Source organism: Papio anubis, chromosome 11 (genome assembly GCF_008728515.1).
Source record: "Papio anubis isolate 15944 chromosome 11, Panubis1.0, whole genome shotgun sequence".
NCBI classification, from domain to species: Eukaryota; Metazoa; Chordata; class Mammalia; order Primates; family Cercopithecidae; genus Papio; species Papio anubis.
Window position 1 is genome coordinate 1,050,302 of NC_044986.1, and position 13,967 is coordinate 1,064,268.

Sequence of the window (13,967 nt, forward strand, 5' to 3'; positions counted from 1 at the left end):
TGATAGCCACCTTCAGTCTGTCACAGTCAAGCCTGAGCTGTAAAACACCACTTCCAGGGAATGTCAGACAAGCTCGGCAGTGTCATCATCTCTTTGCCCTTTGTAAATTATGCAGTTTTACATCTGCACATGCTATCAGGCAGAGTGTTATTAGTTCTGCTATGAACGGGTGAATTGTCTTTCAACATGAAATTGATTTGCCCCTCCTCTATGTAGATACAAAAGGGCAGAGGGGCAGAGAAGGGCGGGGCCCACGTAAGGTGGCACATCCCGGTGCTGGCTGAGGGCTGACTGCTGGCTGACAGCTGACTCAGGCTGCTGCTCCATTGGTTCCCTGCTTGGCCAGGTAGGATGCCTTCCCATGGGCAGGAGAGAGACTCTGCCTGGGAACTCTTGTGGGAAAGAGGAGGGAGAGGTGGCTTATCCTCCCAGCAGCGGTTTTCCACTGGCCAAAGTTCACTGCATGGGTCTTAAACAACCCCCACTTCAGCAGCCTTTAAGGAAGCCAGAGCCAGCATCTTCCACAGAGCTTATGAGGCCTCTTGACCTGGTTCTTGTCATCTCCTTAGCCTCATCTCTTTCCACTCCCTGCCTCAGTCTCTCCAGCTTAATCAGCCTGGCCTTTCATTCATTCCTTTCTTCTAAAGCATCACATTCCTGCTCACCTCCTGGACTCTACCCATGTTCTGCCTGGAGGGCTGCTCTCCTGCTCCCCCTTGGCTGACGTCTGCCCATCTGTGGGTGTCAGTTCTGCTGTGGCTGCCTTGAGGGGGTATCCCTCATGCTCCATCGGGACTCGCGTCCACTCCCGCTCTTACAGCCCTCAGTGCTCCCCTCTTTGCCTGCTATCCACCGGGTGCCCGTCTCCCTCGCTGAGAGGGGTGCACGCTGCATCTGACCACTCACTGTGTCAGCCGTGCCCACTGCAGTGCCTGGCATGGAGCAGGTGCTTGACAAATGTCTGTCATGTGGCCTGTGTGGCAGGGTCCTTTTCAACCTTAGCGGCTGCCTATGTGTGAATGGTAAACAGCTACGGTGTTTAATGTTGCTCTTCTCAAGGCCAGTGCTTGTTAGCTGCTGTAAGGGTAGGGTGTGTGACTTAACCCTCACCTGGCATGGCCTTAGGTTCTGTTTATAATTTGGTATCTTACTGCCACGAAGAGCCATTCTGTTTGTCTTGTGGTCTCCAGCTTAACATTAATGTTGGTTGGTTGTTGAGTCTAAACCAGGGGGTATCAGGAGACCTATCTGACCTCCCATCCCGCCATCATAGCCAGGAACTCAGGTTTTTTTATTTTTATTTATTTATTTTTTTTGAGACAGAGTCTCACTCTGTTGGCCAGGCTGGAGTGTAGTGGTGTGATCTCGGCTCACTGCAATCTCCATCTCCCCGGTTCAAGTGATTCTCATGTGTCAGCCTCCTGAGTAGCTGGGATTACAGGCGTGTGCCACCACACCTGGCTAAGTTTTGTATTTTTAGTGGAGGTGGGGTTTTGCCATGTTGGCCAGGCTGTTCTCGAACTCCTGACCTCAAGTGAGCCGCCCACTTTGGCCTCCCAAAGTGTTGGGGCTACAGGCGTGAGCCACCGCGTCTGGCCTGGAACTCAGTTTTAAGGTTTTTCTGGAGTTTCCTTGGCCAAGAGCGGGTCAGTCCCATTGGTTGGGGGCTTATGGTTTTAATTTTAGTTTACATAGTGCAGCACTGAGCCACCAAGAAGTCTTGCCAGGCCTTGAAACTACATGGAACTTGCCCTGCTGGATTCGAACTTACTTGGGACTGATGACTCTTATTTATTCCTTCTTATTTCTCCCTTTTGAAATGGGAATATATATCTTATGCCTATCTCATCACTGTACCTTGAAATATATTTTCCGGTTTCACAGTTGCACAGATAAAGAGGAATTTTGCCCAGAATGGATTGAACCGGGGTCTCACCCATGCCTGATTTAGACAACGAGTCTTGGGACTTTTGAGCTGAAAATATTTAGATGAGAGGCTGGGTGCAGTGGCTCACACCTGTAATCCCAGCACTTTAGGAGGCTGAGTGGGGTAGATTGCTTGAGCCCAAGAGTTTGAGATCAGCCTGGGCCACAATGCAAAATCCTTGTCTCTACCAAAAGTACAAAAAAATTAGCCAGGTGTGGGGTCATGGATCTATAGTCCCAGCTACTCGGGAGCCTGAGATGGGAGGATCGCTTGAGCCTGGGAGGTTGAGGCTGCAGTGAGCCATAATAGCGCCACTGCACTCCAGCCTAGGCAACACAGTGAGACTCTGTCTCAAAAAAAAAAATCGGGAGCTGGGATTTTGGACTTAGAGTTGCTGCTGTAATGATTGGGACTTTGGGGCTGTAGGGTGCAGTGAATCCATGCTGCCCATGGATGTGGTGGGTTAAATGGTGGCCCTTTGCCACCAAAGTACATGTCCGTGCAGGCCCTGTGAATGTAACCGTATCTGGAAAGAGGATCTTTGCAGATGTAACTAAGTTAAGGATCTTAAAATGATATCATCCTGAAGTCAGGTGGGCCCTAAGTCCAATGACAAGTGTCCTTAGAGAGGAAGGAAAGGGCGGAGCAGACAGATGAAAAGGCAACGTGATGATGATGGTGGCAGGGGCTGGGGTAGTGGGTCCTTAAACAGAGCTGAGCGGTGAACTCGTGCTCAGCCCTGGCGCACTGCAGTGGGGGCAAGGGCTCCTTCCCAGCGCCTGCAGCCCGTCCTGCATATTCTCCGTCGCTGTGCTCCTTCCTGAGTCACCGGGTGGCCACATGACCTTTAGAATCAATACTGTCACCATAGCAACCAAGTGTCCCTGCACGTGAGCTCCAAGGCCCTGGCCTTCCAGGAATCCTCAGTCCCACGTCCCTTCAGGGCTGAATCTGAGGGCGCCACGGCTGGAACCATCTGTCTTCCATTTCCCGGGAGGGAGGCTGTCCGTGGATTCTCCGCATAGGTGGACACCAGCATCGGAGTCCCATGGGAGCCCATTTCCTGTTTTGGGGGTCAGTTCTGAGATGTGTTTTCCAGCAGGAAACAGCACACAGGAATTGTGTGATCTGAAGAGTTTTAATAAAAGGACTCTTAACAAAGGCGTGGGCAGAGCCACGTGTTAATTTCAGAATGATGACAGAAGATGAAGCACACATTTCGGTGTGACCGAGCTGTGTGCCAGTTATGTGGCAATGGAGGACCCATGTCCAGGGCATGTCCCTCAGGAGGCGTGGCTTTATGGATGTATCACAGACAAACGCACATGAAACCTGGTGTCAGGGACTGCACCTTGTCCCCCAAACCATCCCCAGCCCTTTGCCACATGCCGCGACCACACACTTGCTGTCCTTCAGGACCTTCCTGTCCTTCCACACGAGCCTGTTTCTACCTTAGGGCCAGTGTCCTCCTGCAGCACAGACCCTCCTGTCCTCCCGCACGAGCCTGTTTCTACCTTAGGGCCAGCTCCTGCTGCGGGAACCCAGACTCCTGGCCTCCCTTGGACTACTTGTTCATGCTCTGGCCTCAGCATCAAGGCCACCTGCTCAGAGACTCATGCCAGACCACCCAAGCTAAAGTAGTCCCACGATCATGCACGTGCTGCCCAGCCATGTGCCGTCCTGTGTGCTCCTGCGTGCTAGACGTCAGTGCACTGAATGCATTTATCTGTCACATTGTCACTCGGTCTCCTGTCACTGGAAGGGGCAGACACGGTTGCTGCCCTAATAAAGTTGATGTTCGTTGGCAGCATGGGCACACAGGGGAGCTCAGGAATTCTCTGCTGGCCTCACTGCCCCTTTCCATCCACAGCTGGCTCTGTCCCAGCCTAGGTCCCTCCCAGGGTCCCCCTAGAACTTCAGAGCTACCTCCTGTGAGGCACCAGGGGTTGGCATGCTCTTGGGTGCAGCAACTCCTGACTCCTCCTGTCTCGTGCCTGCACTGTGCACCTCTTAACGCTCAGTCTTGTGCTTGTCTGGACCCTGAGCCATGGCTGGGCAGGGGGTCACCTGGACAGTGCAAGAGTTGTGCCCTGAGCCCACAGGCCCCTGCAGGGCTGATCTGCACTGGCTAAATCTTAGGACCCAGCATTCTTTTGGGAACTTCTGTTTCCCTACAGATCCTGTTTCCTGACTGAGGGGCAGGTGCCTGGCTTGGTGTTTGAGACTCACAGCAGGGTTGGGGTTGGAGGGTCTCTAGTTAAGTGTGCAGATGTCCCCATGAACCCCCTCTGTACCCCCTGCACTCTTGTCTTCTGCAGGGTTTGGTGTCCCTGGGTCAAGAGCCCCTTTGGACCCTCAGTCCAGAGGACTGTCCATCCCTAGCTGCCCAGGCTGGGGAGGCGTCCTGGGCTCTGGCTGTATTCACATTCTCCCGCCTTTTGGGGTCCTGGTTACCTGCAGGTCCTCAGCCTCTCTAACTTCAGAGTCACCTTTCTACCTGCTGTCTGAAGTCCATTAACATGCTTTGCTTTCTCCTGTTCCCTGTTTGGTGGTGGTGGGGACGTTATACCTTTTATTCCTTTTCTGCCACTTTTGGGGGTCAGAGGGAGAGGAGGAGAGGATGTATGTTCAGAGGCTGTGTGTTTTGGGAGGAGCCCTGGGGAGTCTGATGTGTGTGCCGGGTGCACAGGGTTCCAGGCACTGCCCTGCCTCGGTGCCTCTCCTTCCAAACGCTCCTTCACCACTCCTGCCGGGATGGGCACCGAGGGCTTCCTCTGAGGCAGGTGCTGAACCCGCTGCCTCTGTGTGCCTGTGGGAGAATGGCAACTTTGAGAGAGAGCAGAGGACAGAGCTTGGCGGCTGCGGCGGCTGGGAACTGGGCTTTGTGCACTGGAAGTTTAGTCAGAGACCAATGCGTCTGTACTGACCGGGCAGGGAGACCTGCGGTGGCTGGGGGGTCAGGTAACCTAGGTTGTGCTGCCATAAAACTACCCTCTAAATCTCAGTAGTGAAATGCGTGCCATGTGTCCTAGGCGGGTGCGTGTCCAGGCGGGTGCATGTGTTAGGCGGGTGCGTGTCCAGGCGGGTGCATGTGTTAGGCGGGTGCGTGTCCAGGCGGGTGCATGTCTTAGGCGGTGCATGTCCAGGCGGGCGCACGTCCTAGGTGAATGGGCAGTGATTCCATTCACTGCAGTCCCCAAGGGATGGGGGCTCCTGTTGGCCCAGAAGCCGCACAGACTTCCTGTGCTCACATTTCATGCATCAGGCGGTTAGGGCAGTGGCCGTGGGGAAGCAGGCTGAAGGACAGGATAGACAATTGTGCCGGCGGGAGGGGCGGGGGCGGGAGACATCGGCCTTGGAGCCAGGTGGGGGATCCTCTTACCCTCCCGGCGGGCAGCAGGAAATCCCATCCAGGATTTCACCGGGGAGGAAGGGACCCCGTCTTTGTGGCCTGGCTACAGGGCAGAACCTAAGGAGGTAAAGGCTTCCTAAAGTCAAACAGCCCGGTAGCAAAAACCGATTTTTCAGTGACAAGCACCAGGGGCAGGCGGCGAGGCTCCATGCAGAGCCGCGCCTTCTCCAGGGCACTCAAAGGCGCCCAGCGCTTTCCGCGCAGGGTCGGAGGTGCCCGGAGGTCAAGCCGCGCCCCAGGCCTCCGAAATACGCCGAGTGCCGAGGCCCCTGTCGCATCTGGACAAGGGGACCCTGGGCGACTGAGGCACGCGCTCTCAGGCCGGACAGGGGTCGCGAGGACTGGACGCGGGTGCCCGAGAGCGCGGCCGCACGTGCTCAGGGCTCAGCGCCCACTCGGGCGCCCGCGTGTGCGCGCTCGCAGCCAGGCCCGCCCCGCCCCACCCTCTGGCGCAGCGCTGGGGCGCAGCCTGCAGCCTCTTGACCGTGAGTCCGGCCCTGCCCGGCCCATTTCCGCCGCCCGCATCCCCGGCCTGCAGCCCGACCTCACCCTGCGCAAAGGGAAAGGCTGGAGTTTAGGTCTCCTCGTACTGGGCGGCGGAAGCCCGCGCGCCGGCTGTTTTCACGAAGGAGGCCGGGGGAGGGAGGCCCGCGGAGACCGCGAGAAGGTCCAGCCGCCGTGCCGGGCAGAGCCGTCCCCGTGCCAGGGACGCCGACCTCCGGGGCCCCAGGATACCCGTGGGGACGCTCCCTGCCTCCCTCACTCTCGTCCCCGCCGTCTAGTCTGAGCCGCGGTCCCCGTGTCCCGGCGAACCACAACCCCCATTCCTAGACTGGTGGCAGCCACCCAGTCCCGAGCGGCACTCCAGGCGCGAGCCCCGCCCCTGCCCCACCCCCGGCTCGGCTCCGCCCCTGCCACGCCCCGGCGCTCAGCTCCGCCCCTCCCCCGCCCTTTCCAGAAGCCCCGCCCCAGCCCCGCCCCCAGCGCTCGCAGTCTACTGGGCAGGTTCTGCCGCCCAGGAGAGCTCGCGGCGGACGCTGCCGGCCTTGAGCGCTCCTGCTGCCGCCACTCCCGGCCCTGAGGGCCAGCTATGCCCCCGGCTCCGGCTGCAGCGCGCACCGAGGCCCGGCGATGAGGAGTGGCGCGGAGCGCAGGGGCAGCAGCGCCGCGGCGCCCCCGGGCTCGCCGCCCCCCGGCCGTGCGCGCCCCGCCGGCTCCGAAGCACCCTCGGCCCTGCAGCCGCCCGCTGCCGGCCAGCCCCGGGCCCGGGACTCGGGCGATGTCCGCGCGCAGCCGCGCCCCCTGTTTCCTTGGAGCAAGTGGAAGAAGAGGATGGGCTCGTCCATGTCGGCGGCCACCGCGCGGAGGCCGGTGTTTGACGACAAGGAGGACGGTGAGTGCGGGCGCGGGGACGGCGTGGGGGCCGCGCGCTCTCGCGGGGGCGGGCGGGGCGGGGCGGCTTTTTCCCGCGGGGGTTCCCCTAGTGGAACGGCGTCCCGGGGCGCTCCGGCTTCCGGAGAAGCTCGCGCCGGGCGGCTGGGACCCCACGCGGGTCCGGGGCGCCCGCCCAAGTCCTCCGTTTCCAGTGGCGGCGCCGCGGGAGGAGCAGGCTGGGCCCGGGCCCTCGGGGCGAGGGTCTCCCCAGCTGTGGCGGCTCCCGGCTTGCGAGCGCCTCCGCCCACCGCCCGTGGCAGCCAGGCTTTCCGCTTTCCGTGATCCGCTGGGGCCCACGTGCGGCTCGTTTGTACTTTGCAGTTAGGGAGGCGCTCACCTGTGCTGCGGAGTCCGCGTGAGGCTCCTGCCCCACAGGTGGCGGGGCCTGGCCGCTCAGAGGCTCAGTCTCCTTGGTGACCGCGCCGTGTCCATTCTCTGCTCACACATGTGCGCTGGAGGCAGGGCCAAGCCGTTGTGAAGAGACCTGCCCTCCCAGGAACGAGTGCACTGTTCAGTCCTGCAGATAGAGCTGCCAGCCCCGGGGACTGGTGTCTCCTGAGGGACGATGCAGCGGTGGGCGCCGTAGAAAGCAGAGAAGGCAGGTGAGATGACATGGGACAGGCCTACAGGGACACCTCCCGGGGTGCCAAGGGACCCCGGGGACCCCCGACTTAGCACCTGCAGGGAGGTGCGGTGCAGCCTGTGCCTGTGGGCACTGTAATACAGTCACATGCGAACTTATAGCTGTTTTACAGATACCATGCAGATCATTTAAAATGGTACATTGATGACACATTTCATGTTTTTTGACATTTTCTTGAAATACTTGAAATGTGCATTTTTCATTTGTAGACAGCCTGCAGAGGTATGATGGATCCTTTATAATTTTAGAGCACAGCGCTCAGGAGCCCAGGCTATTCATTTGCGATAAATAATTGAAGCATTATGGGAAATTACAATAATACGACCTCAGGCCAGCGTTGGTGAGTGTGGGGCCGTGCACCGGCATTCCTCCCGGAGACAGCACTAGGGATTTCTGTTGTGCTGCCCAGAAGGAGGGCTGAAGGCCCAGCCACACCAGGCCCCGCACGCTCCAGGGTGGCCCGTCACTGTGTCCTGAACTTTGGGACGGCAGAACTCGCGGTGGTGAATGTTTGATAAATGTTTTTGTTTTTAACATAACTATTCAAAGTAAAGAAAGCCCAGAGTGAACTAGGAGCTGATGAGGAGGCAGATTTGCATCTAGTTTCTGGCTGCAGGATGAGAGAACATCTGAGAAACGCATCTGGTTCAGCACTGGCTGGTGTCAGCCAAGAGCTGGCTGCTCTTCTGGGTCTCAGCACCGTGCTCTCCAGGGGTGGGAATGGAGACAGCGGTGTGGCACTGGGCTGCCTTCAGCTTTGTAAGGTAGACTTTCCTGCGTGTTCACCATGTGTTATGTCACAGAATTCAAGGATCACTAGAAAGGCAAAAAGAGCAAGCACAGAGTCTGTCTGTGGGGCTCATGGTCTGACTTGGGAATTATTTCACACCCTTGGCATCACCGTATTTGCCTGTAGTAGGACGGCAGAGATCTCGGCTGATGGTGTCCCACGGACGCCGCTGACTCCTTATGGCGTGGCATGCAGCCACATCCCCAAACTGAGCACTCACCGGGACTTAGCTGGGCTTTGTGTGGTGAAATGAGGAGGGCAAGACTGGGCCCTGGCCCAAATAGCAGAAGACATTCTCTGGGCGGTGACCGCTTCCCTCCTTTCTGTCACTGGCAGGGCACAGACATCTTGGGAGTCATAGCACAGTGTTTGCAGAAGAATGTTGTGCCCCTCTGAGTGTGAACGCTGGGGACTCAGTTTGGAAGGAGAAAGAGTCTTTTAGGAAGGGACTGTGGCCCCTAAGTCCCACCCCTTTCAGGTTGGTGCAGTCATTTCCCTGGTACTTTCTTGGCTCGCAGCAGCACTGGCTTAAGAAGGCCCTGGTGCTGTGTTGATGTCTGGAGTTTACTGAATCTGCACGGTTGCTATGGCAATGCGAGACCTTCTGATGAATTTTTTATATTAAAACACCTAATTAATATATCAAATTTAGTATGCAGAGAAAAGGAAAAAAGAAAGTAAGAGTGCTGTTTAACAAAGTGCCAGGTAAATTTCAACTGATAGGCATAGTTGTGACGTATAGGATTGTAAATGTCCTCTGTTCCTTTTAATCTTTGTGGACTCCAGAACCATTTTCCTAATTTTGCAGATATTTGGTGCATGTACAGAATTCTCTGCATGTCTTTGTCATGCCAGAATTGGGGGGGGGGGTCCAGTTTTCCTTCCCCTCAGCCCTTCACGTCCTCCCATTCTATCCCTTCTCTGACTTTGGTGAAAATTTTATTTGGGGGGTTGAACTTGGTTAGGGAGTATTTCTGCTGCTGCTTTGCACCAGAGCTGCGTGGTGTTGAACGAGCCCCTTCATTCCTGTCTGTCTTGGTGTCCTGGTGATACCAAGTGAACCTGAGAGGAGGCTCCGGCACCTTCCCACTGAGCAGCTGTGCGACCTGGGGGGCACTCGCCTGTCTCAGGGGGTCACAGCGTTCTGTTTCTAGCCTGACGTGGCATTAGCCCACCAGCAGGAAGCAGCTCCTCACTGAGGGGGTTTGCCTTCATCTGTGGAAGGCTGGAGTGGACAGGACCTCACAGGCTGTGGACAGCCTGCCCTGGGTGCCGGGCCAGGCAGGAAGTGAGGCGGGACCAGAATGCCAGCCTGGGCATGTAGTGAGGCAGGACCAGGGGCTCCCAGACTCCTCAAGTCATCTCTTAAAATTAGAAACACCTTTGTTTTTTTCCTAATTATAAAAGCATTAAAATGTATGCATTTAGAACCATTCTATACTTTATGCCATGATATCTGTAACTTTGGCATTGAGATCACGGTGTCACCTCCCAGCCTTTTTCTGGGACTACAGTCCCAGGTACAGCCGTGGAGAAACATTCTTTCTTTGTTAGCAGAAGTGGGATCCTGCTCTGCACGCCAGTTTGCTGTAATGTGCTTGTTGATTCAGCAATATGTCGCCAGCCTCTTAGACCTGAGGCATCATTTGTTGCCTGAATTTACAACAGTTCTCAGCCCCAGGCTGTATACTAGAGTCATTCACTGGGCACTCTTAAAAAATGCAGATGCTCAAGCCCCACACCCGAGAACTGCGGGGCGGCGGGGGGGTGGGGGGGGGGGCGGAGCTTGGTGGGTTGGGGGTGGGGCTCAGGGGCTCAGGCTTGTCTTCAGGTGCCTCTTGAGTTTTACCAGCAGTCGGGGCTGAGAATACTGACTCTGCAGTGCTCCTCTGAGCAGCTGTGACATTCTCTGCTTACTTAGTTTTAGGTCACAGGACAGTGAGGTGTTTCTGTTTTATAAATATCATAAACGACGTATTGATGAACATCATTGCAGATTTGTCTTTGTGCACTTAGCATTGTTTCCCTAGGATACATTTTTAGGAATGACATTGCTCAGGCAAAGGGGTCCATGTGAAATACCTTAACACGTGTGGCTGCTCACTTGGTCCCTCCGTGACCATTGTTTGTGAGTCCTGCTGTCATGGGGTGACCAGGCAGAGGGGAAGCAGGGAGACTGACAAGACAGGGAGGCAGGCGCGAGTGCAGCGGGCGGCAGGAGGCACCTGGAGGGGAGAGAACCAGGAGACCTGCTCCCAGTGGAGCCGTCGGGAAGGGAAAACCCATTTTCGCTTGCTCCAGAAGCGGAGGGTTTGATCACCTTTTCCCCTGAATCCTCTTCAGCTTTAGGTATCAGCAATATTTCTATTTTTTGCCAGTCTAAAAGATTAAAAGATGGTACTCATGCTTTGAGTTTATTTGATTACCAATGAGGTTAATCATCTTTTTACCTTAAATGTTTAGAGCATTCAGCTCCTAACACATTTCACGTGTTTCCACACTGTTTGAATTGCCTGCCCGTGCTTGTTAGCAGCGTGTGTCCTGTGTCCTGTGGGATGGCAGCTGCAGGTTCCTCTCGCCCTTCCTGATAGACAGGCTGAGCCTTCAGCAGCTTCCCTCCCGTGTTCCTCGTTTATCTTTTAATGTTGCTACTTGGCTTTTTTCTCTACGGATGTGTTTAATGTGTGTGTGGTCAGACTCACGTCTGCCTTTGTGGCTGCGTCCGGCCTTGCTGTTATGTGACAGACGTCCTTCCCAGCATAGTTAATAATAATTTAATTCATAAACCTGCATCTGCACTTTCTTCTAGTGCTTCTGTGGTTTCACTTCTTGTGTTGGAAATTGCAGCCTATAGGGAGTGTCACTTGACTGAGAGTGAGAAAGCTCTCTCCTTGTGTTAGTTCTCCGCTTTTCCAGGGTGAATGTGGTTAGGATGTTTCCCTGTGTAGAGGTCTGAGGCCCCCCGGGGCAGGCTGCGCCCTTGCTGCTCCTGGTCTGTGGGACTGGTTGCTTGTTGGTGTTGGACTGAGTGTGGCCGTTTCCACACTGGGTGCTGCCGATGTGAAGGAACGCTCCACTTTTACAACATTCACCTTGTGTGTGGCCAAGACTTGGCCAGCTCTTGCACATGACTTCACTTCGCTAAATTCTCGTTAGTTCTTTTAGCTTTGAAGTTCATTTTTTTGGCTTTCTGGGTGGTCGGTCACGTTGCCTGGGAGCGACTCCAGTGGCCCTGTGATGACTTTGCCTCAGTCTTTCCTTATGGTGTTGCCGGAGCTCATGGAGCAGAGAAGAGAGAAGGTCCTGAGCCCAGGGGTGGGCTGCTGAGGGCTGGGGACTGCTCCTCCCGCACAGTCGGTGTGGACGGGTCATCCCTCCAGAGCGTCAGCTTAGCCCTAGTGTGGAAAGACTTCCCAGTCAGGTGTGGACTCGCATTTTGGAGGGTGCCCTTTTCCTTTCCTCCTGACCCTGTGAGGCAGGGGTCGGGGGGTGGGGGTGTGGCTCTCAGTGTGGCCCAGACACCCGTCCCCCACAGTGCAGGGGCTTGGTGGTCAGAAGCCTGGTGGCTGCAGAGGCCCCTGGTCTGGGGTGTGGACTGAGGAGGAGGCGTATGGTCCTGGCCTCCTGCCGGGCACCCCCTCACGTGTTTGCTCCTGGCTTCCCCCGTTCTGGGCCCAGCACCGGGTCTCCTGGGGGCCCTTGGGGCAGCTGTGCAGCTTGATGCCTCTTCTCCTTCCCAGCTGTGAGGCTGCTCCAGAATGGACTTGGGACCTACTGTCATGCTTTTTATGTAACAAATGTCAGCTCTGCGTGTCTATCCATCTGGTTGTGCATTTTACAAGGCTAAAAATAAGCCGGCTTTTCTTTTAAAACTTGAACCACCCAGCTTTCCAGTTGAGAAGTAATGCAAGGATGCATTGGAGGTGATTTTGTTGAGGGATTGAAGCCCAGAGGGACTCCAAGGTGATCTGAGGGAGGCGAAGTCACAGACAAGTGTTTCTTCCACACGGAGCCGGGACCACTCAGAGCAGCTTTCCTGCCTGTCCTGGACCCCCAGTCACCCAGGGCTTGTGAAAATGCCGCAGATCCAGCTGGCCTGGGGAGGGGCCAAGAGCCCACATTTCCAGCCACCCCCAGGTGGTACTGGTGCTGCTGGCCTGCGGACATACTTTGAGTGCGAGAGCTTAGTGAGTATACAGCCGGTACCTCATGGTGAGTGAGGGCAGGAAACCCATAGGGCGCTGGTCCCTTGGCCCAGGCTCCCGATTGGCCCGGAGCGGGGATCTCTAACCCTCTTTACCACGGGATTGCCGGTTATCAGAGGGCGCCTCGTGGTGTGGACTCTCTTTTAATTTGCTTTTCCTCCTTCTGTTCCTGTTGGTCCTCTCGAAGGCCCAGCCTTCTCCTCACGTGGCTGATGTGCAGCTGATGGTTCACATCCTGCAGTTTCACCCAGCCCAGCAGCCCGCACCGTTTCCTTTACACTGGGATGCAGCATCTCTCTTCTGACCCGGATCTGAGGCAGGGTAGTCCGGTGTGTCCACTGGTGGGCTCCTGGGGGGTGTGGCCCCATGCTTTTGGGCAGAGCATCCTGTGTCCCCGAGCCGACTGTGGGGCCTTGTCTTCCCCGGGGCCCCCACATCTAACAGGCGCTCCCTGCTATGTTAGGCAGGACCCTCCTAGGGAGGAACCTGGGTTCCGGGCCAGGCCCTTCCGGACCACTCAGAGCAGCTTCCCAGCCTTACTCTTGAGCCCCTCGGCTCTTACATCAAGTAAGGGCCTGTGCCCTGTGGCCCTGACCCTGTCTTTTCCTGGTTGGGAGGCTCAGAGCTGAAACTGGGCTCACGTTAGTGGAGGACCAGGCCTTCTACTTGGTGTTAGGAAGCTCAGAGCTGAATCTGGGCTCACGTTAGTGAAGTACCAGGCCTTTTACTTTGCATTAGGAGACTCGGAGCTGAATCTGGGCTCACATTAGTGGAGGACCAGGCCTTCTACTTGGTATTAGGAAGCTCGGAGCTGAGTCTGGGCTCACGTTGGTGGAGGACCAGGCCTTCTACTTGGCATTGGGAGGCTCGGAGCTGAGTCTGGGCTCACGTTGGTGGAGGACCAGGCCTTCTACTTGGTGTTGGGAAGCTCGGAGCTGAATCTGGGTTCACGTTAGTGGAGGACCAGGCCTTCTACTTGGTGTTGGGAAGCTCGGAGCTGAATCTGGGTTCACGTTAGTGGAGGACCAGGCCTTCTACTTGGTGTTGGGAAGCTCAGAGCTGAATCTGGGCTCATATTAGTGGAGGACCAGGCCTTCTTCTTGCTGTTAGGAAGCTCGGAGCTGAGTCTGGCCTCATGTTGGTGGAGGACCAGGCCTTCTACTTGGTGTTGGGAAGCTGAGAGCTGAATCTGGGTTTACGTTAGTGGAGGACCAGGCCTTCTACTTGCTGTTAGGAAGCTGAGAGCTGAGTCTGGGCTCATGTTGAGAGGGAGAGCCGAATCTGCCCACGTTAGTGGAGTGACCAGGCCTTACTTGGAGTATTGGGAGGCTCGGAGCTGAGTCTGCTGGGCTCACGCTGGTGGAGGACCAGGCCTTCTACTTGGTGCTGGGAAGCTCGAGCTGAGTCTGGGCTCACGCTAGTGGAGGACCAGGCTCACAGGCCTCTACTTGGTGCGCTGGGAAGCTCGGAGCTGAATCTGGGTTCACGCTAGTGGAGGACCAGGCTCTACTTGGTGTTGGGAAGCCTCGAGCTGAGTCTGGGCTCACGTTGGTGGA

At 56.4% G+C, this 13,967-nt stretch overlaps 1 protein-coding gene across 4 annotated transcripts in view; it reads left to right on the forward strand.

Moving 5' to 3' along the window:
- The first annotated feature begins 6,333 nt into the window (after positions 1-6,333).
- LOC101013733 (serine/threonine-protein kinase 32C) overlaps positions 6,334-13,967 on the forward strand; it is a 97,970-nt gene continuing 90,336 nt past the window's right edge. For 2 of the 4 annotated variants that reach the window (XM_031651974.1, XM_031651970.1), the window contains exon 1: positions 7,081-7,375. Coding sequence is in view for 2 of the 4 variants with exons in the window: in XM_031651969.1 (XP_031507829.1) it covers positions 6,471-6,732 (262 nt within the window). In the remaining 2 variants the exon portion in view is untranslated. Of the gene's footprint in view, positions 6,733-7,080; positions 7,376-13,967 lie in introns of those variants that run through there. The other 2 variants (XM_031651969.1, XM_031651968.1) reach the window with 2 other exon arrangements.